At 42.6% G+C, this 19,488-nt stretch overlaps 1 protein-coding gene across 1 annotated transcript; it reads left to right on the top strand.

The window, feature by feature from the left end:
* The first annotated feature begins 7,656 nt into the window (after positions 1 to 7,656).
* LOC111179756 (xaa-Pro aminopeptidase 3-like) lies at positions 7,657 to 10,695 on the top strand. Its single transcript, XM_089915031.1, is given in 3 exon segments — positions 7,657 to 8,574; positions 8,576 to 8,677; positions 9,037 to 10,695. Coding segments are annotated over 3 exon segments (1,665 nt in total). The 5' UTR covers positions 7,657 to 7,933; the 3' UTR covers positions 9,959 to 10,695.
* Positions 10,696 to 19,488: the final 8,793 nt, after the last annotated feature.

Genomic DNA, 19,488 nt, shown 5'->3' with positions numbered 1-19,488 from the left:
TGGCGAGCGGGGGCCACTCATTTTCCTCTCCCGTTGCGGAGCACAGGCTCCAGACGCACAGGCTCAGCGGCCATGGCTCACGAACCCAGCCGCTCCACGGCATGTGGGATCTTCCCGGACAGGGGCATGAACCCGCATCCCCTGCATCAGCAGGCGGACTCTCAACCACTGCGCCACCAGGGAAGCCCGGGGGCCACTCTTCATCGCGGTGCGTGGGCCTCTCACTATCGTGGCCTCTCTTGTTGCGGAGCACAGGCTCCAGACGCTCAGGCTCAGTAGTTGTGGCTCACGGGCCCAGCTGCTCCGCGGCATGTGGGATCTTCCCAGACCAGGGCTCGAACCCGTATCCCCTGCATTGGCAGGCAGACTCTCAACCACTGCGCCACCAGGGAAGCCCTACTTCATTTTTTAAAAAGAAAGAAGTTACTTCATAGCACATGGAGCTGTTAAACAAAAAGTAATCCACTGTCATTTGTTCATTTATTCCACAAATATTTATTGAGCACACCTACTACATGCTAGCGCTTTGCTGGGTACTGAGGATACAGCTGTGAACAAGACAGTCATGGTCCCTGCCCTCAGAGACAGGCTGAAGCAAAACAAACAATGAAACTAACAAAAAATTACAAGCTTGTATGTCATAAACAATAAAAGGACAAAGGTGAGTAAGAGGGATGCGCTATAAGCAGTCAGGACAAACCTTTCCATGTAGGTGCCGTTTCGTGGAGGCCTAAGAAATGAGACGCCAGTTTCATAGTCATGGAAAGAGTGTTCCAGGCAACAGCTCTGGGGCAAAGTAACGAGTTTGTGTGTCTGAAAACACGAAAGAAGGCATTGGGGCTGGAACACAGTGTGTGAGGGGAATAACAATGAGAGAGAAGTTTGGAGACATAGGTAGAAAGCAGAGCTTTGTGGGGAGAATAAGAAGAGTAGATTTTAATCAGAAGGCAATGAGAAGCTGTTAAGAGGCTTAAACAGGGACCAACCTGACTGATTTTTGTTTTTAAAAGAGCCCTCTGGCCACGGTGTGGAGAATAGATAGGAGAGAGGCTGCAGCAGAAGCTGGGAGACCAGTAGAGGCCACTGCAGTGGTCCAGGTGAGAGAAGATGGTGGCTCAGGCTGGAAGGGTGGAAATGGAGAGAGAGAGGCAAGTGAGCAAAGCCAGGACAGCATCCTAAGAGGGGACACGCTCCAGGTCCCCAGAAGAGTTCAGTCAGAGCTGGGATAACCACTCCCTAGTGGGCCTAAGAAGGAATTCATATCTCTTAAATCCCCCTTTAATTCTGCCACTCTACAAAAGACAGAGAAGACCATTCTCTAGTAGGAGGGGGAAGGGGAAGCTGTGATAAAGCGAGAGAGAGGCATGGACATATATACACTACCAAACGTAAAATAGATAGCTAGTGGGAAGCAGCCACATAGCACAGGAAGATCAGCTCAGTGCTTTGTGACCGCCTGGAGGGGTGGGATAGGGAGGGTGGGAGGGAGGGAGACGCAAGAGGGAAGAGACATGGGGACATATGTATATGTATAACTGATTCACTTTGTTATAAATCAGAAACTAACACACCATTGTAAAGCAATTACACTCTAAAAAAAAAAAAAGAAGAAAAGATAAAGTCTAGTGCAGGAAAAAAAAAAAAAACAGAGAAGAAATTCAAGAAGAGACGTCGGCATGTGAATAAAGTCCCTTGTGGGTTCAAGACATTGTTCCCATTGATTTACATGCACAGGCCCCATTTTTCTGAAACTTTTAGCCATGAAAGACACTAGGTTGGACCAAATTCCTCCAAAGAGTTAATTACTGGCCTGACCCCAGGAGGGTCAGAATAAAACAGGAGCATGTGGAAGGCATCAAGCTTACAACGCGGACATGAGCAGCTCTAATGGAAGCACTCCATTGCCAGGCACCGTCCCCATCATTCTACAAATTAGGCGGAGCCTCTGGAATCCCAGCTGTGCAGCTGCTGCACAGATGTGTGCTGGGCACTGGGATGAGAGCAGAGAAGGGGGGTTGGGGCATAAAGATTTATCCAAATCAAACCAGGGCTCTTGGTAATTAAGGAAATGACCACCAGTGCTGTCCTGACCGTGTAACCTGGAAGATCTTTTCGAAATGCGATCCTGCCCTCATTCTCATCCCCAAACTTAAACTCTGTTTAACACTGCTTTTGAGATGAAGACCAAAATCCCTAGCATGGTCTTTAAGTAAGAGGAGCATATGTCCCGGTTTGCCCAGAATAGTTGGAATTTATGCCTATTCGGGTCATTATCAATAGCCCTTCATCTTACGTTCACAGGTGTTTTGGTCTAGACAAGAAATCCTGGGGTCCCCATGCCTATAAGGTCCCATGTGGTCTCTCCATTGCTGGTGTCTCCATCCTCATTTCCTGCCATGCTCTGAGCAGCCACCACACTGTGCTTCTTTCGCTTCTTCCAATGCTCCATCATCTCTCCTGCTGTAGGAGGTTTACATAAGCTGTCCTCTACCTGGAAAGCGCCTACACTCCCCTCCCCTTCACCAAATCCCTGCCCCTCCTCCTTCAGATCCTTCCTGTCCAGGCACGTTCTCCTTTAGACTATCTTTAGCTCCATGTATGTGCCTCTCCTCCACAGCACTTATCACAGTGGGTCTTATTTTATTTACATTTATTTGGGTGATTCTTTAGTTAATGTTCAACTATCTCTCCTATTGCAATCAGGTCAGTGACCATGTCTTTTTGTGCTATTGAAAGTCAAATGCCAAGCAGATTTTGACTGACTGACTGAATCAATGAATAAATAATAAATGAGTTAATGAACAAATTACTGATTACTTTCTGGCTACTCTTGCCCAAACAAAACCAAACAAGACAAATAACAAAAAATTGTATGTTAATACACTAGGGTAATGGTAAGAGGTGACATGATTAAGATCTCTGTAATATATTTATTGGTCTGTGAGTGTGTGTGTGTGTGTGTGTGTGTGTGTGTGTGTTTTCCAAATAAGTATTGACTTCCACACTGGTCATCTCTTAAAGCTGGACCCTTGTCCCAGAGACATAGCTTAAAATTCAGTCAATTTCTAAAACTCCCCTTTGGAACTTGCCTGAAAAGTCTTAGTAATACTCTATTAAATCTCCTCAATAATGGCAAGACTCCAACCTATGGAGGGAAGTTTTGATTTCTGGAAAAGCCAACTGACATCTTGTACCAAGTCTGATGAATGAGCGTGGAGACCAAGCCAGACAGGGGTGTTTAGGTCAAAAATGAGGTAAAACTTAATGGGAACCAAATCTCTCATGTGTCTCCAAAACTGGCTCTAAAGGTAATTCCAAATACTCTCTGAGCCCTTGCACTTGCAGCAAATGTTGAGAAAGGAGACAAGCCTCCAATGGGACTGTTTTGAAAGATAAGTTTAGTTTGGTTATTCAAAAACATTTGTGGAAAATCAACCTCCACAAACAAATTCGTCAGAATGACAATCCCACCTCCCAACAAGGTGGTGCTTTTGAGTTTGTAAAGGGCTTCCCTCTAATTGATCAAGGGACGTCCCTTTCAACAAGTGCCCACTCTAAGAGATTCTGCTATTTTCATTTTGAAGAGCAAGGCAAATGGGGTTGAGGAGGTGGGGAAATGAAATCCAAGCTCTCCTGGGGTCATGAGTCATGAAGGCTTTAATGAAATCTAACACCTCCCAGCACTAAGCATGACTGGAAAAATAAATACCAACTCCCCAAGACAGCATCACAATGTGTTCCAGCCAAGAGTAGACATCCCTCAGAGCCCACCTGTTTGTGCTTCCTCATCTCAGATCTGCCGGGGCCTGTCCCAGGATTGAGAAACAAAACTCAGCTCTGAAGTTCCATTAGCACCACCAGAATGTTCGCCTAGTGGCTTCTGGGTGGGACAGGAAGGGAAAAAGTATTTTCTGAGCCCCACCTTAACTAGGCAGGAGCCAAGTGCAAGGAGGAGCTTCAGAGCCTAGAGCACTGGATCATGTGATCTGCTTTATGGCCCTTCAAATGCATCAGGAAGAATCGAAAATGAATACACTGGGAAGATTGTGTCTTGAGGGCTCTCCATCTTACCGCTCATAACCATCTGGTGTCAAATCTAGTTTCGGTTTCAGAATTTCAGTGCCATAAATTGGTCTAAACATGTTGTGCCTCCTTGCTAGCACTTATAAATTAGCTTTTGATTCCCAATCTAGAGTGTAAAGCATTTCAGCTCTTTGGAGCACTCTCTCATCTATTGTAAGTGTGAATCAGGAGACACAAAGACCAAAGAAGCCATCTAAGATTCACAGAAATGCGTTCTTCACTGTGGTGGCAACAGAAGTTCAAGGGAGTCAAAAATATGGTCTCGTCCTAGGTGGAGGCAACCAAGCCAGAAAGACAACCAAACCTGGAGAAGTCAGAAGTTAGACCAAGATGATAAAGCAAAATCTTAGAAGTAGCATTAATCTGGGGATTGCTCAAAACACTCCAGCTAACCAAAACGCCCTCAAGTATCTGCTATCAGTGCCATTGACTGAAGGGAAATCTTTTTTCTGGCCTTGGGCCTTGGCAACCAATAGAATCAGGGGTGTTTCTCTCTCCCATTTGTTAGATTCATTTTTACCCTGTCCCTTAGAGAGGTCTGCTTCCTTCTGGAATCTGTTATAACTGGTGTGACCACAATTTATTCGAGGCACATTTGAACATAAAAGTGGCCACTATTAATAATTTTTTTCTGGGAAGTGGGTGTCAACCTGGGACTGTCCCAAGAAATCAAGGACTTGCCACCCTCCTTGTAACAGATGCATCCTCAGTGGATGACCTCCAAGTTGTTCCATGTTTCCCAGGGAAGGAAAACAAGTAGAATGCTACCCCTTTCTGAGCCAAATGAAACCAACTACCATGTGCTCAAGCTGGTGTCTAACATACAACAGGTCGTGAAATCACAAACCACACCACCCACTATGCCTTGACAAACAAGAAAATACTTGATATTTATCAAGACAGCCAGACGTTTGCCTCCATACGTAAACATCCTTTGTCCAGAGGCCCAGGGAAAGCCACCACCTCCCCTATGTAGACATCCAAACCCCCATTTCTCCACACCTGCCCCACCCCTAAACCCATCTATTTTCCAAGGGAGTGGAACACCTTCCGTGACCATGATGATGGGAAGCATCTGTGGATAATTGGGTTTAAGGATTTGATGGCAGATTTTCTGATGTTCGTTTAGTTTAAGAAGGTGGTCAGCAGTGTTTCTCATACTTGAATGTTCATAAGACTCACAGTGTTTTGTGAAAATGCAGATTCTGTTGCAGGAAGTCTGAGGCAGGACCTGAGATACTGCCTTCTAACAGGCTCCCAGGTGATGCTGAGGAAGCTGTCCAATGGCCCACACTGAGTGGAAAGGTCTGCAGCATTTATTGTAAAGGCTTAACTATATCTTAGATGTCTTTAGTGCTGACGTGAGGGAAAGCATGTCAATGAAATCTGTACCCACAAGGCAACACGGTGGAAGGAAAGGGGGAGAACAGAGGAGAAATAGAGGGAGAAAGAAAGAAGGAAGAGAGGGAAGAGGGAAACAGAAGAGAGAAAAAAGAAGAGAATAAAAATATACAAAATTAAGTTAGGCTAGAGAAGAAGAAATAACTGAGGGTTAAGTGGGTTGCTTTGGCATAAGTGGGAAGAAGCAGCTCGATCCTCATAGCCTATAGCACCAGCAGGCCACAGCTATAAAAATCTCAGAATCTTTTATTTTCACAATTGTTGGCCAATTACTTACACACCTATAGGATAGTGTCCTCTAGTCCAGTGACTTCCAAACTTTCTGATCACGGGTCCCCTGAGAAATACACTTTACACTGTGACTCACCACACACACACACACACACACACACACTCATTCTACAAATACCTTACAGAATAATACTTACCATTAATATTAGCAAAAGGATATTTCCTATTCAATTCAATGTCATACTCTAACCTATTCATTTTTCAATTGATCAAACTGCAGTCTGATAGAGGGAGACACTTGCCTAAGGTCATAGGGTTGGTTGTGAGCAAGGTGGAGACTGGGACCCAGCTCCAACCTCACTTTCCATCTGTTTCACAGCCACTGCATCTTGACTGGGTGCACTTGACGACACAAACTCCAGAAATGGATTTCAAGGCAAGTTAGCAAGCTGAGATTTAGGCTATGTGTTAGGATAAGATCTTTTTATATTAACAGTTTCTCTTTTTATTTTATGCTTCATTATCCCCAGACCTCACTACCTAAGTAATAGTAATCTCCATAATCATTGTCTTCTAGAAGGGATGAGATAGTACAGAAAAGTAGAAACCATCCTTAGGTCTCTTCTTGGCTTTAGTATCTAAAAACTTAAGCCAGTAAGAGAAGGTTTAGAGTTTAGCCAGAAAGGATAACTGTATTTGAAGAGAGATCTCCCAGCCACCAGCCACAAGTCATGAAAAAGATATCCCAGGTGAGGGTGAGGTAGAGGGATGAGATACAAGAAAGGGTTAATGATATAGGAAGTGTCCAGTGGAAGGGTCTCTCTCATCTTTCCTGTGTAGGGTCTCAAGGAGGCATCCAAACTCTAGACACTTTGGAAGGAGACAGGAATATCCCACGACAGAATTACAACAAGGTGTGTGAAGGCAGGAGGAACCCTTTCTAGACTTGCCTGTGGCCCAGAGAAGTGTGCAAAAGGTGGAAAATAGCACTGACCCAAAAGGGCAAGGCAGATAGGAAAAAGAATGTCTCAACGATAGTCAAGGTGCATGGAAAACCAGCCAAATGGCACCAGATGATGTAGGTCCCAGTGCCTTGGTACTTTGTAAGCTCACTCAGAATTTAAGTACAATGTTGAAGAAAGTGGCAGGTCCCCACATTGGCTGAGATTTTGTTTCTACTCCCTATGCTAAGCGATGGCCCAGAAAAAGTTCCATTAGTGAGCAGAAACTAAGAAAGTCTTATTTCTTGAACGCATGAGTTGATGAACCAAGTCTTTTCTTTTTTTCTATTTCTATGATGGCATGTGGATACAGTTTTTTCAAGAAAGAAACACAATAAACAACAACAGTTACTTCTGAGAAGAGACTTTCACTGAATAAATTTCTATATCATTTGCATTTTCTAAATATGCATAAATCTTAGCTTTGTAGTTTATAAGTTCTTCTGGAGTTAACATAAGCAATAGAAATTATGTATTAAAATTGGAATTTAAAACAAGGATAATATTTATGGAGTATATATAGTCTCAAGAATGCATGAAAAATTCCTAGAAGAATGCACGAGAAACTGTTAACACCTGTTGAGCCAACAGGTTGGTGGTAGGAAAGAGACACTATTAATGTACGATTTGAATGTGTTTTACATGTTATATATTTATTTTTTTATTTCTTTAACATCTTTATTAGAGTATAATTGCTTTACAATGGTGTGTTAGTTTCTGCTCTATAACAAAGTGAATCAGCTATACATACACATATATCCCTATTAGTTATTACTTTTCCAAAGTAAAAACAATGTGCTCCAACATTGGCTTCTTCTTTTGCTGATCTCCCATCATACCACATCTGCACTACACAGATGGGTACTTGTGGTCCTTCATCACTTCAGAGAGCACAAGCTTCTCCAGTTGGATGGTAATGATGTTGAGGATGAATGTCATCTAAGCCCTCTTGGTAGTTCCCACAGCACTAAGCACAAGGATGAGTATATAGTAAGCATTTAATAGCTACTCATTGATGGACTTTTTGTCATGGCATTTATATATGTATTTGTGAAACGATTTGCTTAATGATTTGCCCCCCTCACTGAACAAATTGGGGAATTAATGACCATTTTTCTTACCATTGGATCCCTGGCACTTACCTTGGGACCTGGTGTATGGTAGGTGCTCAATAGATATTTCCTGAGTTTTCCACGTTTCCTTCCTGAAGCGCAAGCATGGCGGTAATGCCTTGACTACTCTCAGCAACTAAGCTCGTTCCCGCGGTAGCAAGCTCCCGCAGCCTCTCCAGACGCATGTCATGTTCACAGAGAAGGTACTCCCTGCGGCCCATCCGAGAGAGGAGGATTCCAAACCGATACTTAGGCCAGCCCAGGCCCTTTACACACCCACACCTCCTCAGACCAGGGGAGGTGACGCCAAGACTCTTCCAGGTGGAATATGCACTTCATAGACACAAACTAATATCTCTGATCTACAAGGAAGCACAAGGGAAGAGTGGTACAGACCACACGGTGGTACTGCTGTCCAACCCTACGTACTATATGAGCAATGAAATCCCCTATACTTTCCACCAAGACAACAATTTCCTGTACCTGTGTGAATTCCAAGAGCCTGATAGCATTCTGGTCCTTCAAAGCCTCCCCGGCAAGCAGTTACCAGCACACAAGGCCATGCTTTTTGTGCCTCAGAGAGATCCCAGTCAAGAACTTTGGGATGGCCCCCGATCTGGTACTGATGGAGCAACAGCTCTAACTGGAGGGGACGAAGCCTATACGCTGGAAGAATTTCAACATGTTGGACCGAAACTGAAAGCTGAGACACGTACACGGTGGTATGACTGGTTGAGGCCGGCTCACACAGCTCCACTGTGACTACATGAAGCAGTTGGCAGAGGTCAAAGCCAGGAGCAAGAACAAGGTTCGGGCTGTGCAGCAGCTGGTACAGCGTCTCAGGCTGATCAAACCTCCTGCAAGAGCATGGACTTGAGGATATGGCAAGGGGGAGAGGGAAGCTGGGACGAAGTGAGAGAGCGGCATGGACACATATACACTACCAGATGTAAAATGGATAGCTAGTGGGAAGCAGCCACATAGCACAGGGAGATCAGCTCGGTGCTTTGTGACCACCTAGAGGGGTGGGATAGGGAGGGTGGGAGGGAGACACAAAAGGGAGGAGATATGGGGACATATGTTTATGTATAGCTGATTCACTTTGTTATACAGCAGAAACTAACACACCATTGTAAAGCAATTATACTCCAATAAAGATGTTAAATATGTATATATATATGTATATATATATGAATGCCCCCCCCCAAAAAATCTCCTGCAGAAATTGAACAAATGCAGATTACTGGGAAGCTGACATCACAGGCTTTCATAGAGACCATGTTTGCCAGTAAAGCCCCTGTAGAGGAAGGCTTCCTTTATGCTAAGTTTGAATTTGAATGCCGGGCCCGTGGCGCAGACGTCTTAGCCTACCCACCTGTGGTTGCTGGCGGTAATGGGTCAAACACTCTGAACTATGTGAAGAACAATCAACGCATCGAGGATGGGGAAATGGTGCTGCTGGATGGAGGTTGTGAGTCTTCTTGCTATGTGAGGGACATCACTCGTACCTGGCCTGTCAATGGCAGGTTCACGGCACCTCAGGCAGAACTCTATGAAGCTGTTGCAGAAGTCCAGAGAGATTTTCTGACTCTCTGCTCCCCTGGAACAAGCTTGGATAACGTCTACAGCATGATGCTAACACTGATAGGACAGAAGCTTAAAGAGCTGGGGATCATGAAGAACATTAAGGAAAATAATGCCTTCAAGGCTGCTCGAAAATACTGCCCGCATCATGTTGGCCATTACCTCGGGATGGAGGTCCACAGCACCCCAGACATGCCCTGCTCCCTCCCTCTGCAGCCTGGTATGGTAATCACAGTGGAGCCAGGTATTTATATTCCGGAGGATGACAAAGATGACCCTGAGAAGTTCCGTGGTCTTGGTGTACGGATTGAGGATGATGTAGTGGTAACTGAGGACTCACCTCTCATCCTTTCTGCAGATTGTCCCAAAGAGATGAATGACATCGAACAGATATGCAGTAGGGCCTTGACCTTCATTGCGACCCACATGCATCTCAGGCTCAGGAGGACGTTGGCCTCTGTGCACGTGTGCTTTCTGGGGGTCTCTGTGTGGACATTTATATACGTGTTCCACTGGGGAGTGCAGCAGCTATATGAGTGTGTGTAATTGTATATGTTGTCTTTTTTGTTTTATGTAGCTAGAAATCTGGGAAAATGAATTTTTGGATGGTATATTACTGCAACTTTAGTAACATTAATTCTGTAGAATTAATGAATCAGACAAGTTTAGTTTTAAGATGTAAAGAAAGATCTTGGTTACATATGTCCATGCATTTCTGTTAACACATGGATAAATTCTCTCCTTCTCTCCAGGTCCTCTTCCCCTTCTGCACTTTTCCTGAGATCCACCTAATATCATAAGATTTTTGGGTAATGCTTATATATTTTGAGCCAATCACCAAGGTCTTTGCCTACACTGAAAACCACCCATCAGTGATTGTGGGTGGCCAGTACGTACCTTCCATAACACCTGCCTACCTATCCAGGAGCCCGCGTATCTACCGGAGCCACGTGAGCCTTCAGGGCACTGGTGTCCTACAGTCACACCATTCAGCCACAGTCCAGATTCCAGCAACACTAGCTATTGGACAAAACGTTTTTGAGCCTTTCTTAGTATTTTGTTGCCTGGGACCTGGAAGGTGTTTAGATTCTTGATAAGGAAGGAAATGAAAGAAAGAAAAGTATATCTGTGTCTGCTATAGATCTAGACCTCCATCCATCTGTTCTCAATCTAAAGATGATTCCTTTCCCAGACATCCATGCTTTCTTTATAGATTCTTAATGCACTGACCCTCAGAGCACACCCTTGAAGCTGCTTCCCTGGCCAAGGGCAGATCCTCTACTTACCCTATTAAAGTCAGAGGAATGGCACCCAGTATTCAGACAGACACCCCGGTTATCATTCTGTGATTTCCTCTAGTGCCGATAAAAACAAAATATTCAACCCACCCAGTACCTGTAAACACCCTGTGATCCTTTCCTTCCTTGGACGTTAGCCCTGGAAGGACAATGGTAAAGACTCATGTTTCCCTCAACACAGCACTGGATGCAATTACATAAAACTCACTTTGCAAAGTGAGCAGGGCTAGACTACTGCAAATAGGTTATTTGGGAGCTTCTGTCATAAGGGGAAGCTTTAAGAACTAGTGTGTTCGCCTCCTTTAAACCTGAATATGAGCCTAAGATGTATAAAGCATGCTGATTGTTAGAACATAAATGCGAAAAGTTTTTTTTGTTTTTTTTTTTTGCGGTACGCGGGGCTCTCACTTTTGTGGCCTCTCCCGTTGCGGAGCACAGGCTCCGGATGCACAGGCCCAGCGGCCATGGCTTACGGGCCCAGCCACTCCGCGGCATGCGGGATCCTCCCAGACCGGGGCATAAACCCATGTCCCCTGCATCAGCAGGCGGACTCTCAACCACTGCGCCACCAGGGAAGCCCTAAATTCGAAAATTTTTAAGAAAATATTTGCTTTGGGGAAGAACGGGCTAGGAGATTAACACTCCTTGCAGTGCTAGAGGTTTGCCTGTCTTGTCGGAGAAACCTAAGGTACAGAGCCCAAAGCAGACAGGCAGTGACTTCATCAGGAGACAAAGATAATGTTAGCAACCAAAGTGATACAAATTGTGTCCTGACAGTGCTCACGCACAAATGCTTGGCTTTGCTCAGCAGCTGTGGGAATGCATGGCTGCACAGCTGGAGTCATCACCCCTGCGCCTGCTCTCCTCACCCACCTCCAACTTTTCAGTCCTGTGCTTGTTACTTCTAAGAGGGGACTGAAAAGAAACCCACAACTCTGGCTTCTCATTCCCTCCGCCTCTGTGGCCTCAACAACCTTTTTCTGAAATTGGGTTTCCTTTGTTCACTTACAATCCTGGAATAAGGAATTTCCTTTTCTTCCTATAAATCATTTTCTGTAGTCCTCAACTTTCTAGCTAAAAGCTTAGGTGGCTCTTATGAATAGCAGCCTACTTGGACATGAAACAGACTTCTGGCTGGATTCCTGGCGAGTTCTACAGGTGTTGCAAGTCACACGTAGAACGACTGTTGTGGAATTTTTCTGGTGATTTATAGTCCCTGACCCAGGCATATTGTCCTTTGAGTCCCCGATTAACCACAGCAGCTAACATTTGCATCAGACGATTAGAACCTTCAAGAAATGACACAGTGGGCTTCCCTGGTGGCGCAGTTGTTGAGGGTCCGCCTGCCGATGCAGGGGACACAGGTTCGTGCCCCGGTCCGGGAAGATCCCACATGCCGCAGAGCGGCTGGGCCCATGAGCCATGGCCGCTGAGCCTGCGCGTCCGGAGCCTGTGCTCCGCAACGGGAGAGGCCGCAACAGTGAGAGGCCCGCGTACCGAAAAAAATAAAAAATAAAAATGACACAGTGAGCGTCTCAGAGCAGTGGTTTAGGGACTGTCTGATCTATTCAGGATTGGTTGAGCAGATAATTGGGCACAGTGCTGGAATCTTGTTCATTCTTAGCCTTACCACAGACATGCTGCACATTTCCCTCCATGTTTCAGTATAATGAATACTTCATATATACACCAAGCTCTTCTAATGAAAACCTTAATTTTAAAAAAAATGCTTCAAATGTTACATTGGAATTTTTCTCCCTGAATTGAAGAGATACCGCTGAAATATTAACAATAATATTAACAATAATCTAAAGGAAAGAAGTATATCTAGATGGCCTCTGCCACATACGTTTATGGTTTTACTTCAGGAATTGTTATTTTTCTCTATAATTAAACTGGGACTGGGTTTTTTATTTGAAACACAGCAGTAGAAATAGAATAATAACTCTCCTCTTCTCATAGTCATACCCAAGTTAGGAAGGTACTTCTCATGGTGACTTAAAGTTCTCTTTGTGTGTCTTCTTTCAAAATATTGTTATCATTTTTATTAATTTTTGTAAGGTCAGAAAAGGAACACTCCTACTATAGACATTATATCTTAATTGGGTTTAAGATCCATAAAATAAGTTAAATCCCCAGATAAAGACATTGCAACTCATTAAAATAGAAAAATTGGGCTTTGTTATGTTTTTCAAAACATACATAACCAACATCCTCCTTAGCTTTCTTAATAATAGAAAGATTGCAAATATGATGCATGAGTGCCTCTCCCTGTCCTGTGTCCATGTCACATAAGTACAGCATAGTGGCTGTCCCACCCGTTCCAGCTGTGACCTCAGAGTCCTTTGTAACACAGGTTTCCAGTAACTGCTGTCCATAAAACAAGAGTTGGGATTTGAGTGAGACTCTGTCTACCAACCCTCAACTGGCATATGATCAATGATAAGGTAACTTCTTTGTGTGTGTATGTTAGAAACTAAGTGAGGGCCCAGGATGGTGGCCCAAGAGGTTTCCAAGCAACCTCTTGCTTGGAAGAGGTTTTTACAGTGTGTTTTTTGTTTAGTTTTGTTTTTTTTTTTTAATTTTAGTTTCCTGAAGTGGGATGTGTATCCCAAAACTGAAGCTGATAGGGTTAAGTTTTAAGCCTGGACAAATATACTTCCAGCTGAATTGTTTACTAATCCTAATATGAGAAGGTGAATACATCATTAAACCCTAATTGTAGGGCAGAATTCCACTGTCTCAAAGCACATGGGTCTTCCTGGCTCCTCTCACCTCTGCCTATGTGTCACTGGGGAACTTGGGGTTAGCATCAGTATTATGCAGATCAGGGGTCCCCACTGAAACCAAGGCCTCTTGGGGTGTGCTTCAGGAGAAGCTGAGGGAACTGCAGTCTTTGTGAGCATTTCTTAATGCTTTGTATGACTTTTGTGCAATTATGTAAGTTCAATTTGGACAAAATGCTGTTACTTTTTAAGGCCCTATTGACTGAAAGTAGATATGTCATTCCCCAACAAGGGAAGGCCATTTGTTACTGTCATTTTAAAAATAAACTATAAAACAATGTAAAAAAATAAATAAAATAAATATTTCCTGAAGAATAAAATAATAAATGAAGGAATAAATAGACCATAACACACCAGAGATTCATACCACTTCCCTGAGTGTCTCCAAGTGCATTTAACTCTTTCCATTTGGACTGTGTAGACAAGTAATTACCCAGTGAATTTAGTTTCTTGTAAGCACTGAAAGCATAACCTCATCTGCCCCTTGAGTCACAGGCCAGGAATTCTGTCACAGGGATGAATGTCCAGGATTTCCCTGAAGACTTAGCCCTGGTGGAAACAGTAAGCTGTTTTTCCAAAACAAATAATTCCCAACAGCAACATTTATTTCATTTATTTTTATTTGAAATTTTACAGAAGGAAGCCAGAGTTACCGGTAGAGGATCATGTTAGATTTTTTCTGTCCAAGATCTTGAGTTGAATAAATCCTCTCCAAAAAGGTCGCCAGATTGGTATGTTTTAGGATAGTTGGGGGAAAATTGTTCTGGCAATTCTATAAGAAACAAAGAACAAACAATGCTAAAGGGGACTACAATAAATAAAGGGAGTGGTTATGTCTATGTGGTAGTATTCAAGTGATTTTTATTATCTATTAATTATAAAATTAATATATAATATTAGGATAATCATGAAAAACATTTATTTCCTCCTACCCCTCCTCCTAGTCTCCCCAGTTTGGTGGGCAGGACCATGGGCCACACACTCTCTTTATTATTTTATTTTTTATTTTTTTTTAACATTTTTATTGGAGTATAATTGCTTTACAATGGTGTGTTAGTTTCTGCTGTATAACAAAGTGAATCAGTTATTCATATACATATGTCCCCATATCTCCTCCCTCTTGCGTCTCCCTCCTACCCTCCCTATCCCACCCCTCTAGCTGGTCACAAAGCACCGAGTTGATCTCCCTGTGCTATGCGGCTGCTTCCCACTAGCTATTTTACATTTGGTAGTGTATATATGTCCATTCCACTCTCTCACTTCATCCCAGCTTGCCCTTCCCCCTCCCCGTGTCCTCAAGTCCATTCTCTAGTAGGTGTGTGTCTTTATTCCCGTCTTGCCCCTAGGTCCTTCGTGATCTTTTTTTTTTTTTTTAGATTCCATATATATGTGTTAGCATACGGTATTTGTTTTTCTCTTTCAGACTTACTTCACTCTGTATGACAGACTCCAGGTCCATCCACCTCACTACAAATAACTCAATTTCGTTTCTTTTCATGGCTGAGTAATATTCCATCATATATATGTGCCACGTCTTCTTTAACCATTCATCTGTCGATGGACACTTAGATTGCTTCCATGTCCTGGCTATTGTAAATAGAGCTGCAATGAACATTTTGGTACATGACTCTTTTTTAATTATGGTTTTCTCAGGGTATATGCCCAGTAGTGGGATTGCTGGGTCATATGGTAGTTCTATTTTTCATTTTTTAAGGAACCTCCATGCTGTTCTCCACAGTGGCTGTATCAATTTACATTTCCACTAACAGTGTATGAGGGTTCCCTTTTCTCCACACCCTCTCCAGCATTTATTGTTTCTAGATTTTTTGATGATGGCCATTCTGACTGGTGTGAGGTGATATTGCATTGTAGTTTTGATTTGCATTTCTCTAATGATTAATGATGTTGAGCATTCTTTTATGTGTTTGTTGGCAATCTGTATATCTTCTTTGGAGAAATGTCTATTTAGGTCTTCTGCCCATTTTTGGATTGGGTTATTTGTTTTTTTGATATTGAGCTGCATGGGCTGCTTGTAAATTTTGGAGATTAATCCTTTGTCAGTTACTTCGTTTGCAAATATTTTCTCCCATTCTGAGGGTTGTCTTTTCGTCTTGTTTATGGTTTCCTTTGCTATGCAAAAGCTTTTAAGTTTCATTAGGTCCCATTTGTTTATTTTTGGTTTTATTTCCGTTTCTCTAGGAGGTGGGTCACAAAGGATCTTGCTGTGATTTATGTCATAGAGTGTTCTGCCTATGTTTTCCTCTAAGAGTTTGATAGTGTCTGGCCTTACATTTAGGTCTTTAATCCATTTTGAGTTTATTTTTGTGTATGGTGTTAGGGAGTGTTCTAATTTCATTCTTTTACATGTAGCTGTCCAGTTTTCCCAGCACCACTTATTGAAGAGGCTGTCCTTTATCCACTGTACATTCCTGCCTCCTTTATCAAAGATAAGGTGACTGTATGTGCGTGTGTTTATCTCTGGGCTTTCTATCCTGTTCCATTGATCTGTATTTCTGTTTTTGTGCCAGTACCATACTGTCTTGATTACTGTAGCTTTGTAGTACAGTCTGAAGTCCAGGAGCCTGATTCCTCCAGCTCCATTTTTCTTTATCAAGACTGCTTCGGCTATTCGGGGTCTTTTGTGTTTCCATACAAATTGTGAAATTTTTTGCAAGGATTCTTCAGTAAACGCAAATCAATCAATGTGATACACCATATTAACAAACTGAAGGAGAAAAACCATATGATCATCTCAATAGATGCAGAGAAAGCTTTTGACAAAATTCAACACCCATTTATGATTAAAAACCCTCCAGAAAGTAGGCATACAGGGAACTTACCTCAACATAATAAAGGCCATATATGACAAACCCACAGCAAACATCGTCCTCAGTGGTGAAAAACTGAAACCATTTCCACTAAGATCAGGAACAAGACAAGGTTGCCCACTCTCACCACTCTTATTCAACATAGTTTTGGAAGTTTTAGCCACAGCAATCAGAGAAGAAAAAGAAATAAACAGAATCCAAATCAGAAAAGAAGTAAAGCTGTCACTGTTTGCAGATGACATGATACTATACATACAGAATCCTAAAGATGCTACCAGAGACTACTAGCGCTAATCAATGAATTTGGTAATGTAGCAGGATACAAAATTAATGCACAGAAATCTCTTGCATTCCTATACACTAATGATGAAAAATCTGAAAGTGAAATTAAGAAAACACTCCTATTTACCATTGCAGCAAAAAGAATAAAATACCTAGGAATAAACCTACCTAAGGAGACAAAAGACCTATATGCAGAAAATTATAAAACACTGATGAAAGAAATTAAAGATGATACAAATAGATGGAGAGATATGCCATGTTCTTGGATTGGAGGAATCAACATTGTGAAAATGACTCTACTACCCAAAGCAATCTACTGATTCAGTGCAATCCCCATCGAACTACCACTGGCATTTTCACAGAACTAGCACACACTCTCTTAAGACCAAAACTTTGGATGATCTTAGCTTCCTCACTTTGTCTCATCTTCCACAGCCAATGGAGCACTGCTTACTGATCTTATTGTTGGTATTTGCCTTAATCAGCTTGGGCTGCTATAACAAAGTACCGTAGGCTAGATGTTAAAGCAGACATTATTTCTCAAAATTCTGGAGGCTGGGAAGACCAAGATCAAGGTATCAGCAAATTCGGTTCCTGGTGAGAACCTACCTTCCGGCTTGTGCAGCCACCTTATTGCTGTGTCTTCACATGGCAGAGAGAGAGAAGGAGCTCTACTCTCTCTTCCTCTTCTTTTTTTTATTAATTGAAACATAGTTGATTTACAATGTTGTGTTAATTTCTGCTGTACAGCAAAGTGATTCAGATTATATATATATGTATATATAATTTTTTTTAGTATTCTTTTCCATTATGGCTTATCACAGGATATTGAATATAGTTCCCTGTGCTGTACAGTAGGACCTGGTTGTTTCTCTTCTCCTTCTTATGAGAACACCAGTTCCTTCATGGAGACCACACCTTCATGACCTCATCTCAACCTAATCATAGCTCAAAGGCCCCACCTCCTAATACCATCACATTGGAGGTTAGGGCTTCAACATATGAATTTGGGCAGGGAGGGACATTCAGTCCCTAATACTACTTAACAAATCATTCCAAAACTTAGTGCCTCAAAGCAGTTATTATGAATTCTCTTGGTTCTCTGGGTTAACATGGATCAGTTGAGTAGTCCACATTGGGGGTCTCTCATGCAGTTGTAGTCATGTGTCAACTGGATGTCCAAGGTGTCTGGACGTTCACATGTTGACAGCTAATGACAGCTACCAGCTGGGAGCTCAGCTGGGGCTGTCAACCAAAGTGACTATGAGTAGATTTTCCATGTGACTGGAGCTTCTCGATGCATGGCAGCTGGATTCCAAGACAGACTGACCCAAGAGTAAGCATTCCAAAAGGCCCAGGTGACAGTTATATGACCTCTGTATTACCTGTACCTTGGTAATTAGATACAGAATCTTGATGAAATTCAGCTCCTGTCTTTTGGTAAGAATATTTCTTGGGTGGTGCTGTGTACTTCCAGTGGAAAGGATATAATTCCTGGTTGTTTGTCTTTTTATAATAACAGTCATTGATGATCAAATATCTAGATAAAGTAATTCATCAGGAGTTCAAATCTGCACTTTTCAAAGATCATTCTGGCTATAGCATAAGTTATCTTAAAAAAGGAATAAATGTCACAGTTATGTACAGCTTCATGAGAATGGCAATCAAAATCAAGTCATAATTATATGAAGATTTATTAGGTACTTCATGCTGGTTTGATCATTTTAATAGTCTAAAAGTAAGTTCAAAGGGGAGTGGAAAAAAAGGAATAAAGTGTTTTGGCATACTCTTTCACTGATACTGATCAGTTATTTAAAAAAAGATCCTCATTTTTTTAAAAAATATTTTTCTAATTAAAACATCAGCCCTTAAAGGTTAACAAACAATGTATTCACCCCCACAGCCGGGATGGATAACTGTAGCCTGAAACATTGGGTTTCCTCAAATGCTTACTTTTTCTTTCCTTTCTCCTCTTTTTTTCTTCTCTCTTTTCTTTCTCTACTTCCCACCTCCCTCCTCCACCAACCTTGATTTCTCACTTTTTTTCTCAGGCAAGGAAATATCTTGAGCTTTTTTCTTTTTTAAAAAAAAGAGACAGCCAGTCACAAATATAACAAAATTATAAACACTGTGGTAAAAGCTGCTTTCATCCAGGAGTTTCCCGAACTGAGGAGTATGTACTGCACTGTAGTAGCCATGGTCAGATGTTTTCCTGGAAGGTCCAAAGGCATTTCAGCAAGAAATCAAACCCTATCTGCATCCCTTGAGAGGAAGCAGAGGAGAGGATAGAACACAGGCTTTGGAGCCTGATAAACCTTGACTGCATGGATTTCCAGCTCCACCACAAAGCGCGTCATCGCTGTTACAGTTCCAAGAGGAGATATGCTTCTCAAGCTTTAATGAGCCTTCCAAACACCTGTGAATTTTGTTAGAATGCAGAATCCAAGGCAGTAGTCTTGGAGTCAGGCCTGAGATTCTGCGCTTCTGACAAGCTCACAAGTGCCACCTATGCTCCTAGACTGTGCACCACAGGAGCCAGTGTTTCTGCCCTAAAAGAAAGTCAGTCCTGTGTGTTCGCTCTGTGGAACAGGATTCTCCCCACTGGGTCCCGATCACATCAAGTGACATTGTCACGGCCTTTGTGACCCACACTAGTGGGAAGTGTCTCTCACATAACTTTGTAATAAGCGGTAACACTTACCCCTTGACCACAGGGTATGGATGGCAACTTACTGCAAGTAATGCTGTGTGTTAAGAAGACTGGGCACTGCCCTTCACAAAGAGAAGACAGCAGGAGGGTTTGGAAGCCCACCAAGAAGCAATACTCTTGTCTCTGTCCAAGAGAAGCCAAGATTTTACCACAGGGCTGAAGTCTGGGTGGC

Source organism: Delphinapterus leucas, chromosome 7 (genome assembly GCF_059928025.1).
Source record: "Delphinapterus leucas isolate spDelLeu-1000000601 "Yukka" chromosome 7, BTC_Dleu_Yukka2, whole genome shotgun sequence".
Taxonomy (NCBI): Eukaryota; Metazoa; Chordata; class Mammalia; order Artiodactyla; family Monodontidae; genus Delphinapterus; species Delphinapterus leucas.
The sequence above is the reverse complement of the archived record's forward strand: the minus strand, read 5'-3'. Positions and strand labels throughout refer to the sequence as shown.